Below are 25,213 nucleotides of genomic sequence, written 5' to 3' on the forward strand. Positions count from 1 at the left end.
TTTTGGAAGGAATCTTCTGCAGCTGGTTTTCCGTTGTAGTGCAAGAGAGCTGCATTGCAGAGCTCCCTTCCTGAGCTTTGTGACTACGAAGTCCAGCGTGTCTGGAAGGGGGCATTCCAGTTAAGCAAGTACTCATGCTAGGAGCACAGTTACACCTTGGCTCCTGGTTTTACATCCTTTAAATATTGTCCTTTAGATGTAATTATTAATCACATGCCAATGCTGTAGGAGATCATCACTTATGAACATTTGTTTTTGGAAAAAAATAGGCTTAGCCCATTAACTGAGGTAAACAAACTAGTTTAATGACTCTGGGTTGTTGGTTTTTCTCCAGTGCTGACTATCCACACAAATGAATGTCTGTAGAAACGAAGCCTCCATCCCCCCGTTGGTCATTCATTCTGTTTGCCTCGGGTAATCACTGGAGATTTCTGCATTTGTGATAATGATTTTCAAAAGACATGAAACCCTGTGTAGTATTACTGAAAGTGTTCTCTTAAAGAATGTCTAGAATATGTGAGGAACTGTCAAAACTTAACAGTAAAGAAGCAGTTCAGTTAGAAAATGAGCAAAAGACATGAAGATGCACTCCCCTGAAGAGAACCTACAAATGGCAGGTAAGCACATGAAAGGGTGTTCAGCAACATTAGTCATTGAGGAAATGCAAACTAAAATCACAAGGACATGATTACTATACACCTATGAGAGTAGCTAAAATAAAATAGTGACAACACCAAATGCTGACGAGGATACAGAGGAATTAGGTAACTGTTACATTGCTAACAGGAATGAAAAATGATACAGCCCACTGGAAAACAGTTTGGCATTCCTGAAAAATCCAAACATGCCACTACCATATGACCCAGCATTTGCACTCCTGGGCACTTATCCCAGAGAAATAAAAGGCTTAGGTACACACAAAAGCTGAATTGCACACAAATGTTTATGGCAGCTTTATTCATAATAGTCCAAAACCCAGATGCTCTTTAATGAGTGAATGGGTAAATAAACTGGGGTACATTCATGCCATATGATACTACTGAACAATAAAAGGAATTGTTGATACACGTAACCTGGATGAATCCTCAGGGAATCATGCTGAGTGAAAAAAAGCCTATCACAAAAGGTTGTGTTCTATATGATTTCATTTTTCTAACATTCTTGAAGTGATAGAATTACAGAAGTGGATTGCAGATTAGCGGTTTCCAGGGGCTGATGAGATGTTGAGGGGGTGGGAGGGAAGCGGGTGTGGCTGTGAAAGGAAACGGTAATAGACACAGTCTCCGTCTTGACTGTGTGAGTGTCAGTATGCGGTGTTGTGGAGACAGAGAGGGTATGCAGGGTGCCTGTATTATTTCTCAGTAGCAGCTGAGTCTACAATGATCTCAAAAAGAATATGTGATCTTTCTATAGTTTCTATATTTGGGTGGTCTACTTAATTAGAAAGGATTGTCCTAGACTTGGTCCCCCCACCCTGCATCCGTGATAGGATTTGTCATAAACAGTCAGCACTTTTAGGAAATCTCTAAGAGGATGAGGAACCCAGGGGAGTTACCCTGCAGGCCACCTCCTCGTCCCATTCTGAGAATGAGGATCAGTAAAAGCCATAGCGGAGAGAGAAGAATCAAGGCCCAGTGGTACACAGGGAAGGAATGCAGATGGAAGAGGGGTTGTTAGTCCCCCTATTACATCCCTCAACATCCTCTGCCTTGTTGGGCGTTGAGATTAAAGCAGACCATGTGATCATTGTGTGTTTGACTCACGGGTCTTTGTGGTACCCGCACGTGAGCCCCTCACCTTTTTGGTGACCCCTCTCCAACCATCCAGCAAGATGCATTCTGTATGTGGTCTGATGAATATTTGATTCACCAGACTCCGCAGATAGCTTTGATTATAGCTTTGTTTCTTAAGCAAACCTTGAAGTTTAGGAGCTCATCAGAAGGAGAGAGAGAACAGCTATATGATGGGCCGTTTCTTTTGGCAGAGATTGGAGGCCACAGTTAATTTATGATAATAATTATATACCAAATGCATATTTTTGTAATGTAGCTTAATTGAAAGTCATCCTTTGCTCTCCTTTCTAGTAGTAAAGTAAGATATTTATCCTCAGATAGAACATGCTGCCAAAAAATGTTTAATAGTTAGAAGACCTCTCTGGGTGTCTCTTTCTCCAAAGGCAAGGTTTAAGGTGATCAGCACCATGGAAATCAAATCCATTCTTTCTGTTGGAGGATCAAGTTCCTTCTGGATTGGGTGCAATAATGAGTATTGTTATTATCATTCACTGAGTGCCTTCTATGTACTATTGCAGCAGATCTTTTGTATACATTATTTTATTTAAGCTTCATGATAATCTTGCAAGGAAGGTATCATTGTACTGTATTTTTAGTTGAGAAAATGGAGTCTCAAAATGGATTGGAAAAAAAAAAACAAAACCTGAGTCACAAGAAAGGCAATAAAGTGGTTGATAGCCTAGTGGAAGAGCTGTAGTTTTAGGGTCAGCAGTCCCAGATTTAAGTGTAGTTTATGCCTCTTAATTGAATTCAGTTATATGACCCTGGGTTCTTTAACCTCTTTGAGTCATAGTATGCTATCTGGCACATAATAGCTACTATGAAAGTTCAAATAACTGCTTCTCAAGAGAAGCCACAAGAGATCGAGAGAATAGTTAGAACCTTCCTCAAACTTCCCTTCTATAACTACTCTTCTGTGAGAAGTAGAACAATCTAAAAACCCTTAAAAGTCAGCCAGCTTCAGTGCCAAAGCTAGAATAATAATCAGATGAGATTTATCTCATAAATATAATGCAGTTTGTTAAGGTGTAAGAGTTAGCATTGGAGACCATATAATCAGATGAGATTTATCTCATAAATATAATGCAGTTTGTTAAGGTGTAAGAGTTAGCATTGGAGACCATATAATCAGATGAGATTTATCTCATAAATATAATGCAGTTTGTTAAGGTGTAAGAGTTAGAATTGGAGACTCTAGTTGTATGGCCTTGGACAACTAATTTCATTAATTTGATTCTCAATGTATTCATCTATAAAATGGGTTTAATAGTATCCATCAAGGGTTATAACGATAATGAAATGAGTTAAGGCATGTGATGATAATGCATTTAGCCCAGTGCCTGGCATGTAGCAAGTACCAAAGAAGTGTTATCTGCTATAACTTTTATTATATCTGTTTGCCATAGCTGGTCTTCTGGATGTGCTACTTCAAGTCAAATCTACAATCAAAATGTATCTTAAATTTATGTATGTATTTAATGTAGTGTTCCATTGGATTTTTTGTTTGTTTCCTTTTTCACTGAAAGGCTTTTGTAGTCAGTAAAAGCCTTAAAATAGTGATATCTTAGACTCACGGGAGTAGGTTGTCCCAGAGCTGGGACAGAATATAGATTCCTCCTGACTCCCAGGAACTGGTTCCACCACACCTGGTTTTTCCACAGACAGACCAGACCACGTACATGTAGCCGGGTACAAATCTAAGATCCCCCACATATGCAGGGAACCTCTTGTACTTACAGGGAAAGGATTGAGGGAAAGCAGAATGGAGAAGCTCAGGCCTTGCCCTTGTTCTTAGCCTGGAAAATGCTGCATGTGCCCTGCCTTTATCATACATGAGGGAGGAAAACCATGTTTGTTGCCGCCATTCTCAACTGAATCATGAGACTCTAGACAGTAACAGCTATTTAGGATAGCTAATTATGCTACTTAATTTTATTTAAAGCTTTTTGCAAGAATGTTTGGATGACCTACCCTTTATTATGTAATGGAATGATTAGAATAACTTTTATATTGCATTGTGGTTTTCTCTTAAGTGTGTTCCTGTTGTGCACAGATGAATTTGTAATGCAGAATGTCAGCATAGTCTATATTTAATTGTACCTGCTGTTCTCATTCATTAGAATGCAGTCCCCAAGAAATAACTAGATAGATATATTAGTTGTTGTCTTTTCATAAGATAATTAAGCATAATGAAAGAAGGTTGCTGAAGCACCCCGGCACAGTGCTAGGAGAGATTGCTAAGAGTGGAGACCTGCTAATGTGTCCTCTGGCTCCTGATACACTGAGAGTGGCTTTCTGGCATTCAAGCAAAACAGTGTAATTGCTGTATAGAGGAAAAAGTTGAAGAGAAGTTTATTTTTGCTTCCTGAGAATTGTACCATGCCTATTTCTAAGAGCTCTCAGTGTGGCTTACACATGAAAGCACAGAGCAAATTAAATATTTTAAATACAATACAAAATGGAGACAAGGGGAGCAGAAGTGGGAGACATCACCAGCACCTGATTGGAGTAGATCACAGCAAAAAGAGAATCCTCAATTTGCATGGTTTTCCCTTCCTGAAAAGAGAGGGTGTGTAGAAGCATGTGCAAAGTCATGATTTCTTTGGAACTCATCTTACCGGGAAATTGACTTATAGGTCCCTGCACAAAGCACATTGGGTAACTTCAACTGTAGTTTTGTGAAAGCTTTTATTTATCTGTTTTGAACAGTGCCCTTGGCACCCAGCCATATCCTGACCCAGGGTAGCCTCCCCGTCTGCCCCAGATTGTGGTGGGGGTGGGGGCTGGGCAGTGGTCAGAGGAGCCTTTTGTGAAGAGCTGCAGAAAGCACAAGCTCTTGTGGGCTCTGGCCTTTATTAGCAAGCTTCAGCTTGCTGCTGTTTGTGTGGATTGTTTAATGGCTAATTGATGCAGCATGTGTGAAGATAGAGTTTCCCGCATGAGGCAGTTATGGGTGGCAACATGGGTTGTCTCAACACGATACCAATTTCCACAGTCAATTTGGTCAATTCAAGTGAAAGAAGAGAAAAAAAAAGAATCGGTCCGGCCTGAAAATCAGTCAGAGCAGTTACCAGAGGTTATTGAGGCATCTAGGTTATTTGAAGAGATTTTTCATGTTTGAATCAGTTGTTTTCCCACTTTGTATACATAGCCTTAAGTCATTTGGGGAAATAATCTTAAAAATACAGAAGTGACATTTTAAAATGTCTCTCTTTAAATATTTATAACCATAATCAGAATGTCTGGTGTATGTCAGTTTTGAGAAGGAATAACCATCTTACCATTGATAAAATAATGGGTGATCAGTGTAATTAATTAATGTTTCATATTTTGTTATAGAGTAGCAAAATAACCCAGTGACCACAAAGCCCTGGAAAACTATGGAAAGTTAATAAGTTAAATTGTGTTTGAGGCTGATTTTTTTTTCCAAAGAGATTTATTGATACGTAACTAACATGTAAAATTCATCTGTTTTTAAGTGAGTGATTTAGGGATTTTTGGTAAGTTACAGAACTGTATGATCATCACCATAATGCATTTTAGAACATGTCCCTCCCCCCAGCGAAGAGCCCCTGTGCCCCTGTGCAGTCAGTCCCTGCTCCCAGCGCTGACCCCCGGGCTAGTACTCTGTTGTCTGACATTACAGATTCGCCTTTTCTTGCTCACTGCTTTCCTGCAGCAGAATGTCTGGGTTTCTCCTGTGTTGTAGCATGTGCCAGCAGTGCACCCCTTTTTTCCCAAATACCTTTTTATTGGGGTGTAGTTGACATGCAACACTGTATTAGTTTCAGGGTACAATATAAAGGTGCAATATTTGTATATATTGCATAATGGTCACCACAACAGGTCTAGCTAACCTCCGTCACTATCCGCAGAATTTTTCTCTGGTGATGAGGATTTACTCCCTCACCACTCTCCAGTACAGGGTGCAGTGCTATTGACTACAGTCACCATGCTGCGCATCACACCACCGTGACCTAATTCATCTTCTAACTTGGTTTTCACCCCCTTCTCCTGCAGTCCTCACCTCGGGCAATCATCAGGCTGCTCTCTGTACCTATGAGCTTGATAGTGTTGGGGTTTTTTTCGTTTGGTTTGGTATTTTGTGAGGGGTTCCACGTATAGTTATTTGCCTTTCTCTGGCTGACTTATTTTACTTACCATGATACCCTCTAGGTCCATCTACGTTGTCTCAAATGGCAAGACTTCATTTTTATGGCTGAATAATATTTCATTGTGTATGTAAACCATATATTCTTTGTCCATTATCTGTCAGTAGACACTTGTGTTGTTATCGTGTCTTGGTAAACAATGCTGCAGTGACCATGGTGTGCCTATGTCTTTTGGGTTGGAGTTTTCATTTTCTTTGGATACGTACCCAAAAGTGGGATTCCTGGATCATGTGGTACTTATCTTTTTAATTAAAAAAAATTATTTTTCAATTACAGTTTATGTACAGTCTTAATTAATTACAGGTATACAACCCAGTGACCAGACATCTACGTAACCTACGTAGTGATCATCCTGATAACTCCAGTACCCATCTCACCCCGTATACAGTCATCACACTGTTGACTGTATTCCCTGGATTGACCGTGTCGCTGTGCTTTACATCCCGTAACCATTCCGTAACTACCAATTTCTTTCTTTCTTTTTTTTTAATATACACCAATTTCTACTACTTAAACCCTTCACCTTTTCCGCTCATCCATCCAACCCCCATCCCCATCAAAATGTTCTCTATATCTATGGGTCTACTTCTGTTCTGCTTGTTCACTTATTTTGCTTTTTAGATTCTACATTTGAGTGAAATCATATGGCATTTGTCTTCCTCTGTTGGATTTACTTCACTCAGCACAGTATCCTCTAGGTCAATTCACATTGTTGCAGATGGAAAGATTTCATTCTTTTTTTTTTTTTTTTTTTGAGGAACTTCCAGACTGTTTTTCATAGTGGCTGCACCAATTTACATTTCCACTGAAAAAGATTCCCTTTTCTCCACATCCTCAACAATACTTGTTATTTCTTGACTTTTTGATACTAGCCATTCTAACAGGGGTGAGATGATACTCACTGTGGTTTTGATTTGCATTTCCCTGATGATTAGTGACGTTGAGCATGTTTTTATGTGTCTGTTGGCTTTTATATGTCTTCTTTAGAAAAATATCTGTTCATGTCCTCTGCCCATTTTTAACTTGAATTGCTTGTGTTTTTTTTGTTATTAAGTTGTATGAGTTATATATTTTGGATATTAGCTCTTTATCAGATACATATTTTGCAAATATTTTCTCCCATTCAGAAGGTTGCCTTTCCTTTTTGTTGATGGTTCCCTTTGCTGTGCAGAAGCTTTTTAATTGGATGTAGTCTCACTTGTTTATTTTTGCATTTGTTGCATTTGCTTTTCGTATTAAATTAAAAAAATCATCCCCAAGACCTCCTGTCAAGAAACTTATTACTGCCTATCTTTTCTTCTTGGTGTTTTATGGTTTCAGATCCTACATTCAAGTCTTTAATCCATTTTGAGTTCATTTTTGTTTATGATGTGAGATAGCGCTCCAATTTCATTATTTTGCATGTGCCTGTCTAGTTTTCTCAACACTATTTATTTCCAATGGGGAAGAAACTATTATTTCCCCCAGTGTATATTCTTGGCTTCTTTGTCGTAAATTAATTGACCCTATATGCCTGGGCTTATTTCTGGGCTTTCTATTCTGTTTGTTTGATCTGTGTGTCTGTTTTTAGACTAATACCACACTGTTTAGATTACTGTGGTTTTTAATATAGTTTGAAATCAGGGAGCATGATGCTTTCAGATTTGTTCTTCTTTCTCAAGATTACTCTGGCTCTTTGGCATCTTTTGTGGTTCCATACACATTTTTAGTATTGTTTGTTTTATTTGTGAGAAATGACGTCAGAATCTTGATAGGAATTACATTGAGTCAATGAATTGCTTTGTGTAATATGGACATTTTAATAATATTCTTCCAAACAATGAGTACAGATTATCTTTACATTTATTTGTGTCTTCAGTTTCTTTCATCAGCATCTAATAATTTTCATTGTACAGGTCTTTCATTTCCTTGGTTAAATTTATTCCTAGATATTTTATTCTTTTTGATGCAGTTATATATGGAATTTTTAAAATCTCTCTGTGGGTGTTGAACTACCCCTGCATCCCTGGAGTAAATCCCACTTGATCATGGTATGTGATGCTTTTAATGTGTTGTTGAATTTGGTTCACTAATATTTTCTTGAGGACTTTTGTGTCTATGTTCATCCGCGATATGGTCTGGAATTTTCTTTTGTTGGTATCCTCGTCTGGTGTTAGTATCAGGGTAATGCAAGCTTCATAAGATGGAAGTGTTTTCTAATGTTTTTTGGAAGAGTTTGAGAAGGATTGGTACTAATTCTTCTTTCAATCTTTGGTAGAGTTCACTGGTTGAAGCTGTCAGACCATGGACTTTAGTTTATAGGGAGTTTGTAAATTGCTGGTTCAATCTCCTAACTAGAAATTGGTCTGTTCAGATTTTCTGTTTCTTCATGATTCATTCTTGGAAGGTTATATATTTCTAGAAATTACATTTTTCTTCTAGGTTGTTCATTTCTTTGACATAATTTTTGTCTCTTATAGTCCTTTGTATTTTTGTGATAACAGTTTTAACATCTCTTTTATTTCTGATTTTATTTAATTGAGCATCGCATTTTTGTTGGTAAGTCTAGCTAAAGGTTTTTCAATTTTGTTCCTCTTTTCAAAGAACCTGCTCTTGGTTTCACTGACCTTTTCTGTTGTCTTTTTAGTCTCTGTTTCATTTATTTCTGCTCTGATCTTTGTTATTTCTTTCCTTGTACTAAGTTTTGGCTTTGTTATTCTTTCTAGAATCTTAATGTTGTTTATTTGAGGGGTTTTTTCATCTTGAGATAGGCATTTATGCTATGAACTCTCCTCTGAGAATCACTTTTGCTGCATCCCATAAGTTTTGCTGTGTTGTATTTCCAATTTTATTTGTCTCAGTGATTTTCATGTCATTTTTATTCCTTCATGGGCTTATTGTTTGTTGCATGTTGTTTAATCTCCACATATTTGTAAAATTTCCAGTTTTCTTGAAATTTATGTATAGTTTTATGCCCTTGGGAAAAGGTAATTGATATGATTTGTCTTCTTAAATTTGTTAAGACTTATTTTGTTGCCTACCATATGATCCATCCTGGAGAATGTTCTATGTGATTTTGAAAAAAGGTGTTTTCTGTTGCTTTGGGGTGGAAAGTTCTCTGTATATCTGTTAGTTCACCTGGTCTAATGTGTCATTTAGAGCTGATATTTCCTTATTGACCTTCTGTGTGAATGATCTTTTATTTATTGATGTAAGTGGAGTATTAAAGTTCCCTACTATTATTGTAGTGCTGTTTCTCCCTTTATGTCTGTTAATATTTGCCTTATATATGTGGTACCCCTGTGTTTGGTGCATAAATCTTTAAAATTATTGTATCTTCTTATTAGATTGATCCCTTTATAAATATGCAGTAGCCTTTTTTGTATTTTATTACAGTCTTTCCATTTCTCTTTATTGTGGAATAATAGTTTATTATATGGATATATCACATTTTGTCATATACAAATGTGATACATATACTAATCCTGCTCTTCATATACAAGTCTTTATTTGGTTCTACATTTCCGTTTCTCATGAGTAGATACCTGGGAGTTGTTAGCATCTACAAATATGTCTTTAAATATTTTTAGTCACAGTGAATCAGGTCATCTAGTACACATCAGTTTTCAGAAGAAATTACCATTTGCCATTATTACATAGTGTATGATTAGTGTAATTAACTGATATTTCATACACTGTTAAAGATAGAATAGGAAAGTGATGACAAAGTTGATTTTTATTTAGTTACAGATTCCTGTAGGAACTCTATTATTTTCTGCATGACACACAGACTCTATTTGTACTTTCTTTTAGTCTTCCTACTCCCTGATATTTTTCTAATAACCTCCTAAGCACTTCAAATTACTCAAGAGAACTGCGTCATAACTACCTGTTACCTGTGTGGCTGTCACTGCTGCAATTCAAATATTCATTACGTCATCATTAAAAAACTCAGCTTACTGTGAAGCCTCAGTGAAGGGATGGGAAAATATTGTGACAGAAGACACCTGCTGCAATGGGGTATTGCTCACTCTTCTTTGAACAGCACTTAACGTTCCAGAAGAAGCCTGCCTTCAGATAGCACTCGTGTAATGAAAGTGAATTTTGTTTAGCATTTGGGTCTGGTCCAGTACTAAGTGATCTACGTACTGACTTTCTAGGGTAAGAGTCATTGTCATAACCAGTTCTACGAAGCAGTAGCTTCCGATATATATAGTACATTCGAGTTTACAGAATGTTTTTTTCCATTTATGTTATTCACTCAACAAATCATTGAGTTCCAGATCTATGACAGGCCCTGCTAGGCATCCTGTCTCTGTTAGCTCCCGCAGCAACCCTGTCATTATAGGAAGATCAGGTACTTCCCTTCATCTTGTATGTCTCTCTCTCACACACACACACACACACACACACACACACACATTACTTTGTGTGTCATTTCTGCTTCCTCTGAGAGGACCTGACCAATAGGAATCTATTCTGATTCCTATGAAAGTCTCTGTGCATAGAATGACCAAGTGTTTTCTAAAATGGAGGGTAAATATCTGATATGAAAAGTGGGTCACTTTGCACTGTACCTTTATCTCACTTTCTGCACATGACATAGACCTCTTGTCCAAGATAGATTAAAAGCAAATAGCAAATTAGGGAACACTAAAACATGGTATTTCATATGTAATACAAAGGGGATTAGAGTTCATTCTGTTCTTCACTATAGGCTTATGTTTTATATTAGACAAAGCTTACTTCCTCTAGTGGTATGAAAAGAACCTGTAATTCCAGGATTCTACACACGTCATTTGTATTTTCCTTGAGAAAATGTCCTAGTTAAAATCAATGCCCTAGTATTCATTTAAGCTCCCTTGCCCTCAATAAAACTAATTGATAAACCCTAATAATTAATGGTCTGATTAAAGCAAAATGACTTACATCTGCCCTGATGATTGCCATTTATAATCAGTCACTTTAATGACTCATCTTTTCTCCACTTTGCTTACAGAAGAAAGGCTATGATGTTTTCAAGTGAGCTGAATGAGAAGCTCGCATGCTTGTGATTGTTGTTGTTTTCTATAACTTGAGATTGCATTAAAATAAGCATAAATATAACTACTTCTTTCAAAGTAATCCTTCTCCCTTACTCGTCGTGCTGTTGTCTATGGCTTTGAGTGACATTGAAAACAACCCCTCCCCCCATACAAGGAAAGAAATTAAATTATTTGAGTATTCCTGGAGCTATTTTTTGAGCATTTTACCATTTGTATGTTTTAGACAAAAATTTGGAAAAAGTAAATTGAGTGACTATATACTAGGATTGCTTATTGCTCAAATATCAGGTGGAATTTTTTAAATATATTTTATTGATTATGCTATTACAGTTGTCCCATTTTCCCCCTTTACTCCACTCCACCCTGCACACCCACCTCCCACCCACATTCCCCCCTCTTAAGTTCATGTTCATGGGTCATAAATATCAGTTCTTTGGCTTTTACATTTCCTATACTATTCTTAACCTCCCCCTATTTTCTACCTCCCATTTATGCTACTTATTCTCTGTACTTTTTCTCCCTCTCGCCCCCTCCCACTCCCCTGCTGATAACCCTCCAAGTGATCTCCATTTCTGTGATTCTGTTCCTGTTCTAGTTGATTGCTTAGTTTGTTTTTGTTTTCATTTTAGGTGTGGTTGTTAATAACTGTGACTTTGTTAATGACTTTGTTGTAATTTTGCTGTTCATAGTTTTGATCCTCTTTTTCTTAGATAAGTCCCTTTAACATTTCATATAATAAGGGCTTGGTGATGATGAACTCCTTGAACTTGACCTTATCTGAGAAGCACTTTATCTGCCCTTCCATTCTAAATGAAAGCTTTGCTGGATAGATTAATCTTGTATGTAGGTTCTTGCCTTTCATGACTTGGAATACTTCTTTCCAGCCCCTTCTTGCCTGTAAGGCTTCTTTTGAGAAATCAGTTGACGGTCTTATGGGCACTCCTTTGTAGGTAACTATCTCCTTTTCTTTTGCTGCTTTTAAGATTCTCCTCTTATCTTTAATCTTGGCTAACGTAATAATGATGTGCCTTGGTGTGTTCCTCTTGGGTCCAACTTCTTTGGAATTCTCTGAGCTTCCTGGACTTCCTGGAAGTCTGTTTCCTTTGCCAGATTGGGGGAGTTCTCCTTTATTATTTGTTCAAATAAGTTTAATTTCTTGCTCTTCCTCTTCTCCTTCTGGTACCCCTATGATTTGGATGTTGGAACCTTTAAAGATGTCCTGGAGGTTCTTAAGCCTCTCCTTATTTTTTTTGAATTCTTGTTTCTTCATTCTACTCTGGTTGAATGCTTCTTTTTTCCTTCTGGTCCACACCGTTGATTTGAGTCCTGGTTTTCTTCCCATCACTGTTGGTTCCCTGTACATTTTTCTTTATTTCACTTAGCATAGTCTTCATTTTTTCCTCTAATTTTAGACCATATTCAACCAATTCTGTGAGCATCCTGATTATCAGTGTTTTGAACTGTGCATCTGATAGGTTGGCTATCTCTTCATCATTTTTGTATTTTTTCTGGGGCTTTGATCTGTTCTTTCATTTGGGCCAGTTTTTTTCTCTCAGCACACCTGTTACATAGTAAGAGGGTGGAGCCTTGGATGTTCAGCAGGGTGGGGCAACCCACATTGCTGCTCTGTGACGCTGTATGGGGTGAGGTTAAGGGGGGGTCAATGCTGCTTGCTGTACTCTCTGCCAGTTTTCAGTCACTCCCCCCGCTTCCCACAAGCAAATTGGGCCCTTCTGGTGCTGATTCCCATGTGGGTGGGTTTGTGTACATTCTGGGACCCTGTTGGTCTCTCCAACAAAGTCTTCTATGAGGCTGGGAGTTTCTCCTGACACTGCAACCCCCACAGATGTTTTCATTCAGAGGTTCTGAGGCTTTATTTCTCCTCGATGGAACCCTGCGTTGCACAGTCTGTCTCACTCCCCAGTTGTTCCTCCCAGTTTACGTGTACTCAAATGTGGGACCATCCAGTCTGCCAGCTGCCGCCTTGCCATGAGTCCTCTCCACCTGGCTGCCCAGCTCCACCCCTGCTACCAGTCTGGATGAATGTGTCTTCTTTAACTCCTTGGTTGTCAGATTTCCATACAGTTCAGTTTTCTGTCAGTTCTGGTTGTTTTTTGTTTTTACATTGTTTTTGTCCTTCCTTTGCTTGTGTGAGGAGGCACAGTGTGTCTACCTATACCTCCATCTTGGCCAGAAGTCCAGGTGGAATATTTTACTCAGATAAAGTAAAATTGAAAGCACAGGAGTATCCTCGTTCCAACATTGAAAAAGATTTCATTTGCTTAATATTCTGCCACATGAATTCAGATTTAGGCTACCTAAATAAAATCCTAATATTTATATCTTCTCTGTTTTAAAAAAGGATTTGAGGCAGCTTAATATATGAGGTCAAAACAACAAACAAAAGGCAAAAAATAAGAATTTTAAGATAAAGGGATATTTCCACTTCTGCCTAGGGAGGAATTATTGCCATGGGACTTGCCTTGCACCAAAAGTAACTAAGAAACTGGACAAAGTTTATGAAACATTTATTTTCAGACATTAGATAACAAGCAGCACAGGACTGTGATCCCTGAGAGAAGGAAAACTGATGGGGTGAGCTGTGTAATCACCCAGGCTTTCTACCTGGAGACAATTTCTGGGCTGCAGCATAGGGAGAGGAAACTCATACACACCCCAAAGGTGAAAAGACAGAGTTTAGAGATCAAGAAGGCCAAAATAGCTAGAATTTATCAGGAAGAGTCTTGGAGAGGCAGAACTATGCAGGAAAAAGAACTCATGAAATTATGTTAGAATCTCCTTAAGTTTTAGGCTGTATATCAACCTATAGGTTCATAGAATGAAATCTTACAAACCTAGACAATGAACTACTATCTGGGAAATAAAATTTGGGGGGAGCTATAATCTAAACAATTTTCAAAGTTTACACAGGTTGGGAATTTTTAAAATTCCAATCAACAAGAATGGAGAGACCTTGTTGGAGCATTCAAGAGAGACTTCGGAAGGGGCATGCTTTAATAGTGGGGCTACACTATCCCTAAAGCAGGGGTCACTATAGGTTGTCTATTAAAAAAGAGCTCTGAAATAAGCTTCAGAATGACCTAGCTATATGCAAGGAAGTTAACTACCTGCCAGTATCAAATCCAAAGCACTTTAAAGGATGGTAACAATATTCAGCACTTAACAACATAAGATTTACAATAGCTGGCATCCAAATAAAAGTTAGTAGGTGAACAGAGAATCCTTCTGATAATGGATGAAATAAGATAACAAGGAGAAAAGTCACCCAACAGAAATTGGAGCCTCCTTCCTGCTGAGATGATGGACTTAGCACAAAAGGACTTAAGAACAGTTACTATAAATATTACAAATATACTCAAGGATTTCAAGGAAAACAAGAGCATTACACAGAGAGAAATAGAAGACAAAAAAGAAAACCTAGTGAAAAGTAGTATATCTGTAATTTAAAAAATTGCTTAGTAGAATTAAAAATAGCTTAGATACTACAGAATAACCCATTAGTGATCTTGATGTTAGAGATACAGAAATTATCCAAAATTACTACAAAGGAAAAAGACTAAAACATGAACACAGTCTCAGGGACTTTCAAGACAGTATCAAGAAGTCTAGGATATATGTGTAACTACAGTCTCAGAAGGAAGGGGGTGTGGAAAGGGAACAAAAATTATTTAAAGAAGTAAGGGCTCCAATTTGATGAATCTCATAAACCTGTATTCTGAGAAACTCAGTAAACCCTAACCAGGGTAAGTACAAACCCAAACCAAAGCTATCAACATAAAAAAATTGAAAATTAGTGATTTTAAAAATCTTTAAAATATTCAGAGAAAACAAAATATATTAAGAGGAACACAAGTAAGAATTGTAGCAGACTGTGTCAAAAGCTATGCATGCCAGAAGATAATGGAAAGATATCTTCCAAATATTTGGAGGGGGAGCGTCGACCAAGAATTCAATCAATGTTAGTAAATACATTTTTCATAAATAGTACCTAAGGCAAAGCAGAATATTGCCAGTAGATCAGTATTACAAAAAATGTTAAAGGTAATTATTTAGGGCAGAAGAGAAATGATACCTGATACCTTATTTCATCCACTGATAATGGAATGGATGGAATAAATAGCACCAACAGTGGTAAATGTGAACATATAAAAGACTTCTTACTTTTAAATTTCTTTAAAAACTATTTAAAGCAGAAATACATACTATGTTGTAGAGCTCATAACACCTGTGGAGATAAAGTATATAACAAACAGCAGCACTAGAATGAGAAGAAGAAAATGGAAATATACTATTATAAGTTTCTTCAATTTTAAATGAAATATTCTAATATTATTTGAAAGTAGATTTTGAGAAGTTGAAGAAACATTGTAAACCCTAGAACAGTCATTAAAAAAAAAAGTTATAAGCTTCAAATAGGCTGGTAAAGTTTAGCACACAGACCCAATTTGTCTCACTGCCTATTTTATAAACAAAATTTTTTTGGAACACAGCCATGTTCATTCATTTACATACTATCCATGATTGCTTTTGCATCACAGTGACAAAACTGAGTAGTTACAACAACATAGCCCTCAAAGCCTGAAGTATGATCCTTTACAGAAAAAGTTTGCCAACCTTGGGCTTAGAAACCTATAGTAAAGATCAGTGGAATGCCAAAAAGTGCCCAACTAAACCAAAAGAAGGCAAAGAAAAAAAAGAAAGGAACAAAGAGCAGATGTTTCTTTTTTCAGATAGTAAGATGGTAGAGTTAAACCGAACCATATCAATTATTACATTAAATGTAAAGGGTCTATATGCTCAAAAGCACAAGTTGTCAGACTAGTTAAAAGACCAAGACCCAGCGCTATACCATCTGTAAGACTTCTACTTTAAATATTAATGACAGAGATATATACAATCCAAACACTAATCCAGACTTTTTAAAGCAAAAATTATAACAACTATTATGGAATTTATAATGGACATAGGAAAGGCATGACTATAACAACAGAAACCAGTCAGTGGTTGCCAGAGGTCAGGGTGGAATTGACTATAAAGGATCACAGGAAAATTTGGGGGGTGATGGAAATGTTTCATTTCTTGATTTTGACATGGTTACATGGATGCATACACTTGTCAAACTCATCAAACTGTGTATTCAAAATGATTTTTTAAATGAATACTGTTGATTTTTTAAAAGTAAAGGAAAACAAGAAAGGGAAGTTTCCTTCAGATATTCTAAACTTTCTAGCAGTTAAGTCAAAGGGAAATACAGCAGGTTATACTGGTCTTTTCTAAGCGCCGATCTGAAGACAATGCTATATTAGATTGGTTTCTGATCTAGAAGATCAGAGGTGGAATTCAAAATGTTTTCTTTTCTTTTTTTTTTTAAGTACAGCCAGGCTTGGGAGCTACTTAGTTACGTAACTCTTGTTGTCTTTATTATAAGAAGTGTGCTAATTGTTCAGGAAGAAAATTCCATTTAGAGTATATCAAAGCAGCATTGTTATCCTGAAGTCTCATGTGCATTGTTTTTGGTCAAAGAAAAGAGCAACAACTTCCTAAGTCTGCGCTCTCCTGAAGGGCAGGGTCTTATATTTCTCTCCATAGCACCTATGGTTCTCAAAATGAAAAATGTCATTTAGAAATGTATTTATTAGACTTCCAGTCAAGATGGAGGCGTATGTAGACATGCTTCACCTCCTCGCACAGCCATAAGAAGGATCACAACTAACCCCAAAACAAAAAACACCCAGAACTGACAGAAAATTGAACTGTATGGAAGTCCGACAACCAAGGATTTAAAGAAGAAATACTCATCCAGATGGGCAGGAGGGGCGGAGACAGGGAGCCACAGTGGAGAGGATGTGGTGTGGTGGTGGTGAGGCAGTGCAGCGCAGCCAGTGGAATGGGTGGTCCGACATTCACATGTGGTGGATAAAAACCAGGAGGGACACATCCAGACAGGTAGGAGGGACGGAGACAGGGAGCTGGGGCAGAGAGGACATGGTGTGGCAGCACTGAGGTGGCTGATGGAACACGTGGTCCCACATTCACATGTGGTGGATAAAATCAAGAGGGATACCTTGGTAGCAAGCGACCCTAGCTCCAGGCCAGACCATGCAGCCCAGGGTTCCAGCACCAGGAAAATAAAGCCTCTTAACTTCTGACTATGAAAACCAGTGGAAGTTGGGGTGACAAAAGAAACTGCCAGTCTCTTGGGAAAGGCCATTTATAAGGCCCACAGAGTCCTAAAATGAACACACACACACCCACTCTGGGAGCTACCACTGAGGCAGTGGCTAGAGGGGCACCAGTTGCATATGGGAAGGGGGTAAAGTGACTAGAAATGGAGTGAGTGCTGAGCAGTCCTCAGTGGCATTGTCCCCTCTCTGAGCCCTCCCCCACATACAGAGCCACAAAGTGGTGAAGTGGGTTGTCCCACATGGGCAAATACCTAAGGCTCCACCCCATACAACTTAATAGGTGTACTAAGACAGGGCATCAAAGCAGCTCTAACTGATACACAAACAAACACAGGGAGGCTGCCAAATCGAGGAGACAAAGAAATATGGCCCAAATGAACAAACAAAACAAAACCCCAAAAAAAGAAGTAAACAAAAAGGACATAGCCAACCTATCAAATTCAGAGTTCAAAACACTGGTGACAAGGATGCTCAGAGAACACATTGACTACAGCAAAAGCATAAAGGAAGAAATGAAGGCTACACTAAATGAAATAAAGAAAAATCTACAGGGAACCAACTATGAAGAGAAGGAAGCCCAGGTTGAAATCAATGATTTGGAACATAAAGAAGAAATAATCAACTAGAACAGAATGAAGAAATAAGAATTCAAAAAAAGAAAGAAAAAAAAACAAAAATAAGAAGACTCTGGGAAATCTCCTAAAGTGCCAACATCCAAATCATAGGGATTCCAGGAGAAGAGGAAGAGCAAGAAACTGAAAAGTTATTTGAAAAAACAAATTTAAAAAAACTTCCCTAATTTGGTGAAAGAAATAAATGTACAAGTCCAGGAAGCACAGAGTTCCAAACCAGATGGACAAAAAGAGGGCTGAACCAAGAACATCATAATTAAAATGCCAAAGGTTAAAGATAAAGAGAGAATCTTAGAAGCAGCAAGAGGAAAGCAGGGAGTTACCTACAAAGGAGTTCCCATAAGACCATCAGCTGATTTCTTAAAACTTACAGGCAAGAAGGGGCAGGCAAGAAGTATTCAGTGTGATGAAAACCAAGGACCTACATCCAAAATTACTCTATCCAACAAAGCTATGATTTAGAATGGAAGGGCAGATAAAGTGCTTCCCAGACAAGGTAAAGCTAAAGGTGTTCATCACCAAGCCCTTATTATATGAAATGTTAAAGGGACTTATTTTAAGAAAACAAAGATCAAAACTATGAACATTAAAATGACAACAAACTCACAACTATCAACTGAATCTAAAAAACAAAAGCAAACAGCTAGAACAGAAACAGAATCATAGAAATGGAGATCACATGGAGGGTTAACAGCAGGGATGGGGAAGGGGGAAAATGGGGGAAAAGTGCAGGGATTAACAGCATAATTGGTAGGTACAAAATAGACAAGGGGATGTTAAGAATAGTATAGGAAATGGAGAAGTCAAAGAACTTATATGTATGACCCATGGACATGAACTACAGGTGGGGAGGGTGGATTGCTGGAGGGAAGAGGGATACTGGGTGGAAGGTGGCAAGGGGGGAAAAATTGGGACAACTGTAATAGCATAATCAATAAAATATACTTTAAAAAGAAATGTATTCATTAATAGTGAAATGTATTCATTCTGAAGTATGTCATTAAGTATGGAAAAGATGCAGCTCCTTCTCAGGCCAAATTCGTACTTCTCTGGATGAACACGTTTGCCCTTCTGCTTAATAGATGTATCGTTCATTTGCCATTTGCTCAGCAAATATCCTTTCTTGTCTGCACCAGGCACCATTTTATATATAGCAGTGAACAAAACAGATGGAGTCTCTATATTCATGGAGCTTCCTTCCCTTCAAAAGGGGAGGACTGTGAGGGAAAAGATTTATTTATGCAGATATCTTGTGTTGATGGTGCTAAATGTTAAAAATAATGTTGAAACACTGCAGAGAGAAAGAAGTGTCTTGGGTAGAGAGGTGCTGCTGTTCATGCTGGGTGGCTGGGAACCCTTCTCCTAAAAGGGTAACATTTGAGCAGAAACCTAAAAGGAATGATATATACATATATCTATATCTTGCTCCTTCATTCATTTTAGGCACACACACACACACATATACCTATACGTATACATCATATACATATATGAAAGTGGAGTAGTCCAGGGATGTGGAGCCTCAAAGCAGGAGCATGCCTGGCGGGGAAAGGAGTAGGGAGAGTGAGAGCCAAAGGTAGTGGAGGGCCAGCTTGGGAAAGGCCTTAGACATTATCATGAGGACTTTGCATTTTGCATTGAGTTGCAAAGCCCTCGGAGGTTTCAGGGAGAGAAGTGGTATGATCTGATTTGCTTTAAAAGGATCACTGGCTGCTGTGTTCAACACAGATAATAGCAGAGCAAATGTAAAAATAGGGAGACAGGTTCCATAGCCTTGTTGAGGCATGACTGCGTACAGCCTGTCAAAAATGCTCCCTCATAATCATTACATTGGTTTTATAGTTCTACTTACTGGGTTTTGGAAATTATTTTTATTCAGCTGGTACTTTATTCAAATACAGCTTAAATTTGCTACAGTAGCAATAGAAATAATTTTCTAAATATAATGAAACATACCACTGTTGCAGCTTGGTTGATTACCAATGGAAAATAATGATACCTTACAATCATAAAGTGTTTGAAAGTTTAAACAGCAGTTTTTATTCATTATTTCATCTAGTCCTCATAGTTTTTGTAAAGATTGCCATGGTGGCTGTTATCTCCCTGCAGAAGTGGGAACTGAAACATCACGTGCCGAGTTTGCGGCAGGGCACCCATAAAACTAAAACCCAGCTCTTTCCTGCTTATCTGAATGCACTGGATTTGCTGAAAAGGGTCTGTTACATTGAGATGATGTCTCAAGATGTTGGTAGGGAGTGGGATACTTAATAAAGCAATTTTAGTGTATTGGAAAAAATATCAACTAGTGAGCAAGATACTATGCTTGGAAGGGATACAGTCAAAGATGTATAAAGCATGTTCCCACCCTGTGAACTTACTACTTGGGATGGTTACATATGTAACAGTAAATATGATAAGTAACTACTAGTTTTTTAAAAATGTCATATGCTCAGTTTCAAGCAAATGGTACAGACAGTAAATAGTAAATGCTTTACCGTTCAAAGGAAGCAGTGATTTTAACAGCCAGAATAGTAAGGTCAATAGAGGGGCAGGGCACCTGAGTTGAAGAAGGAGCAGGATTCAGTGAGAAAAGATTGAAGAAGGGTTTCTAAACCTGGGCTGTGGGGGGGGGGGGGTTGGGGGAGTAGGAGAGCATGTAGAACGAATAAAGGCTTAGCGATGGAGTTTGGTTTTTGTTTTTTTTTTTTTTGGTTTGGGGATTGTCTTTATGAGGCAGTGATTAGTTGGGTTGGAATACAGTGGTTGGTTTGAGGATGACTGGATGACTACTGCTTTTCATACATAAAATATTCCTGAAAACTAGGCTAAGAGGTGAATGTACATAAGTCATACAGGTGAGTTAAACAAGATGTCAGAGGGCTGAGAAAATCCAATTAGGTTCTTATTTACACTTTGCCTTTTACAATATAATCTAGCAACTTTATGGCTTTATTTTGTCTGTCTCTATTGATCTGAAGTCAAATATGTGTCTGATTAAAGCTAAAGATTTGTTAATTTTAGCATAACTTGTGATTTCCAGGCAGCTCCTCCCAGGAGCTTACAATATTCATTAACTGTGTCCATCTGATGGGGTGGCTTAAGAGTGGTTTAAGGGTGTCAATATATCAAAGAGCAAATTGTCGAAAAGAAAAATATTCAACGTTGAGGGCCTATAATGAGAATTAGGTTTGGGAGAGAAGACCAGGCTCTGCAGAGTCGGACATGTCTTTCAGTCCTACAGATGCTGAGCGTCCGCAGCGGCTGTCTGTGGTTTGTATGTGTTGTGCTACATGCTGGGGCACATTTGAAAGCATAACCCTACTAAGTAGTTCACATTTTGGTGGGGGCAGGGGGAGTATCAGAGAATATTTAATTTCCTCCTCAAGGAGAGAAATGATGTGGTAAAAGTGCTGTATTTAGTATGTTAGTGTTGTAAGATTTATACTGAAATTGGGGGAACTGAAGGCAGAAAAAACAGTTGGTAAAAGAGCTTGCACCTCTGCTTGTATTCTGAGACCACCCCCTCCCGCAACAGGAAGTACACAGTGTGTGTGTGTTATCTGAAGTGCATGCTCCAGAAGCATGTTCTGTATCTACCCCCTGATCACCGAAACAGAACCAGCCACGTGAAATCATATTGTTTGTTTGTGGCTTCCATCATCTGTTTTCTCCTCTATTCAGCAAATACTTAGTACCTGTGTGCCCAGTACTCTTCTAGGGCCGGGAACATAGTCGTCAATAAAGAAGACAAAGTCTCTGCCTTCGTGGAGTTTACATTCTACTGTCTGTCAGGCAACACTAAATAGCTAATGTATGAGGAAGTACCTAGCATATTGCCTGTCACATAGTAGGTAGGGTTCAGTAATTGTTAATTACAGAGTTTGAACTTGAAGTTTGAATTAAGTACCTACCCTTGACAGGCTACTTTGTTGGGACCCTTTTGCAGAATAGAGGGGAGGAGTTAACTCATTTGCAGATTTTTTAAAAGTGTTACCATTAAAAAATACACACCCCTTGTTCAGTTTTGGGGTAATTAAGATTATATGTTATATTAAATACAACAAGTATGTTCCTGACCACTTTTGCAACTGAAGATGAAACGGTGAAGCAGGTGCTATTCTGTGCCATCAAACGCAGTGTACTCCTGTCCTGCTTGGATGGTTTTTGTGGGCTCCCTGAATTCCTGAAAAGCCTCATTGTTGTCACTGGCGATGCTTCTCGGAAACCCTTTGTGTCATTATTTAGCAACTGACTGCCTTGGCAAAAGCTGTGTCAATGCTTTTGTTAACTCGAACAGCAGTCAGAAACGACGTGAGGGAAGAAAAGGATAAACGAAACAAAGACTGTTAGGTGTGTGCACACACACACATCTTTTAGATCAGTTTCTGCGTGTCGTCTGGAGAAGCATTTGTCACATAAAACCAGGGAAAAGCAATACTGCATTTACTTTTTTTTCATTGTTTTGTTCAGCTATGACCTGTTACCGGCAACATACAAATGCCTTGTTGGCTTCCCTTTGGCCTTGCTGTTCATTAAATGGGAGTAATAGTTTCATACTGAGAGCAAAATCAGCCCTTTTGTGCAAATTCTTTGCAAGATTATTTTCCTTTCTACCTATTTTTCCTAAGAGGTGGGGGATAGGGTGATGGGTGTATTTCCTGTTGTTGGAAGCCAAGATTTTTTACTTTCATTTGAAATAAACCCTTGCTTCTATAGAAGCACAAAACAGTTGGAAGTAGAGGAGTTAGGAGCTTATGTTTATTTGCCTCCAGAGAAAATGCTTAGCATTAAATCTGTTACTAAAACTCCAAGTTGAACACATGATGTCATTTCTGCAATATAGAATGATGTGAGTTTGTGCTTTATTTTAGAACAAGCACTGTAGATACGGAATTAGTTATGTGGACTTTTCTCATCCCTTTTCAGATGTGAAGCCCTCCAATATGCTAGTGAACACAAGAGGACAGGTCAAGCTGTGTGATTTTGGAGTTAGCACTCAGGTAGGTCTCTTTCTCCTCCCCATCTGCTCTCCTCTCCGCGACATCCACTTTTTATTTTCAATCTACTCTCTGGATTGAAAAATCACCTAGCTGCCAGACAAACAGAACTCTGCATCTTCTCCTCGGCTGGGAGCGTGTTATTCATTTTTAATCTCCGGGCGAGTTTCCTTCATCAGAATATGATTGTTCATTGTTTAATGACAGTAAAAACTGCTGATATTGTAATTACTACTTACGAATAGCAAACTTCATTGATATGCAGCTTTGATATGAAAGCGTTTTGGCCAGACAAAAGGGAGGGCAGAGTGGGAGCTGTGCCTGGGGAGCCCAACTGGCCCACAATAAAAATTAATATTGGGAGCAACAATGGTGGAGGGCCATTACAATGTGCAGCACAAATTTTAATTAATTTCCATTTTGGGCCTCCCCCGAGAACCCCGGTGATAGTGACCCATGAGCGTGCTGTGATGTTGATTTGAATTGCAGCCACCTTTACTCCCAGCCAAACACGAAGACCAAAGCGAAGGTCATCGTTGTATTATGAGTTGTCAAAGTCTGTTATCCCTCCAGCGTATTTAGTGTTCGTTTCATTCTAGTAATGCACAGGGCTGCCTTCACATCGTGAGCCATTTGACTAAAACATGAATGTGTTCAAATTCTACTTCAAATTGACTTTTTATATACCAGGCGGGCTTGGGGTACTAAAGCGATAAGCATCCTGCTTAAGTGGATTGTTTAAGGTTATCTGCCGTAAACTGTAATGCTGTGCTTGTTTAAATTGGGAATCACATTCAAAAGGAAAGGGAGATTTAACCATTTTTAATGCCTTTGCAGATAAATTTGTTCCCTTTTACACAATTTTTAGTTGATTTATAGAAATGATGATTGTAGGTTAAATGAGGAATAATTGCCCATTTTATTTCCACATTATCTTTATATTGTTCTAACAGACTGTTTTGTCTCGTAGCTGGTGAATTCTATAGCCAAGACGTATGTTGGAACAAATGCTTATATGGCAGTAAGTAAACTTATGCAAAAATAACATTTAAAACCAACATCTTTATGTACTTGGTAATGTATAATTCTTGAATTAATTCCATAGCCTTAGCCTAACAGATCATAAATTACAAAGTCAATTCAGTCGTGATTCGATTTTTAAACCTTTCTAAAAGACATTAGGATTTATACAGGGACTACAAACTTATCTGACTTTGTTGACTTAACTGGTTGGCTCAAGTGTGAAATCGCTGAGATTTGAAGTTTAAACCAACAGAAAAATTGCACCGTACAGCATTTTGTCTACTTTGCCACATTGCTTATTTAATTAACCCTCAAGTATACCAAATTGTCAGTCAATAAGATTGGTTGTTTTTCCAGGAATGCAAATATGCTTTGTCACCAGATCAACATTAAATTATTGATGGGACCAACTCTTACTTATGGATCTCTGTCTGTAATGGTTTAGCAGGCAATTCTCTTTAGGACTCTCACATCTATATTCTGTGTTTGTTGAGTTCATGCCTACTGTAGGACAACTTACTTAGTTCCACTGAAATAAATTTACCAAGAATATAAAGTGGAAGCATGGAACTGTTTCAAGGACCAATGTGGACCTGGCTTTGATGTTTTTCCTATCTTTCAAGAAAGGAAGTTATTTGTGTCCATAAAAATGTTTTTGTTTATTGATTTCCACAGTCACATCAGGCATTGGGGGTTGGGAGAGAGACAAGCAGGACGTTTATCTAGTATCATTTTTGGATCAAAGTTTTAACATCTTAAGGGTTTTTTTTAATTAAGGGTTTTATATTTTATTCAGATAGCCCATTTCATTTCTAGTAGTCCTTTCTTATGTATCATAAAGTTAAACAGTGTTAGTATAGATGGAACCCAGGATTTTATTCGCAGCAATCTTTGTTCATATATTATCCTGATAAAAAGATCTTAATATGGAAGGAACCCTGGATCCTATTCTCAGAACAGTACTGAGCATATTTTTTAAATTGAGGTACCAGAGTAATTAATTTTTGTCTTGTATTATTTTTTAAAAAACACATTCTTTATCATTTTTCTAGATAATGTGAAAAATATATATATTAACCTGTGAAGTCATCCTATGTGTTTTTATAAAACTTAATCACCCTCCTGGCTCTACCAGGTTAGCTGAAATTGGTGAGCCACCTTTATAATGAACAAACCCCCCCCCAAATGCCACAGTTTCAGTCTTTGAAAGAATTTGGAACACTGTTATTTAAAAAAAAACTATAAATGAAATAACTTCTCATACCCATCATGTTCTTAGTAGTTTTAAATTGCTCTAATAATTAAATTGCATCACATTTGAATGTACAAATTCAGATCACAATTGTCTTTCCCAGGTGTACATTAA

The 25,213-nt window shown here is 38.0% G+C and overlaps 1 protein-coding gene across 10 annotated transcripts in view; it reads left to right on the top strand.

The window, feature by feature from the left end:
• The window catches only part of MAP2K5 (mitogen-activated protein kinase kinase 5), a 254,584-nt gene that overhangs the window by 127,410 nt on the left and 101,961 nt on the right, over positions 1 to 25,213 (top strand). For all 10 annotated transcript variants that reach the window (XM_036009526.1, XM_036009501.1, XM_036009506.1 and 7 more), the window contains 2 exons: positions 22,754 to 22,827; positions 23,795 to 23,845. In XM_036009526.1, coding sequence (XP_035865419.1) covers positions 22,754 to 22,827; positions 23,795 to 23,845 — 125 coding nt within the window. The remainder of the gene's footprint in view (positions 1 to 22,753; positions 22,828 to 23,794; positions 23,846 to 25,213) is intronic.

This window comes from Phyllostomus discolor, chromosome 1 (assembly GCF_004126475.2).
Source record: "Phyllostomus discolor isolate MPI-MPIP mPhyDis1 chromosome 1, mPhyDis1.pri.v3, whole genome shotgun sequence".
Lineage (NCBI taxonomy): Eukaryota > Metazoa > Chordata > Mammalia > Chiroptera > Phyllostomidae > Phyllostomus > Phyllostomus discolor.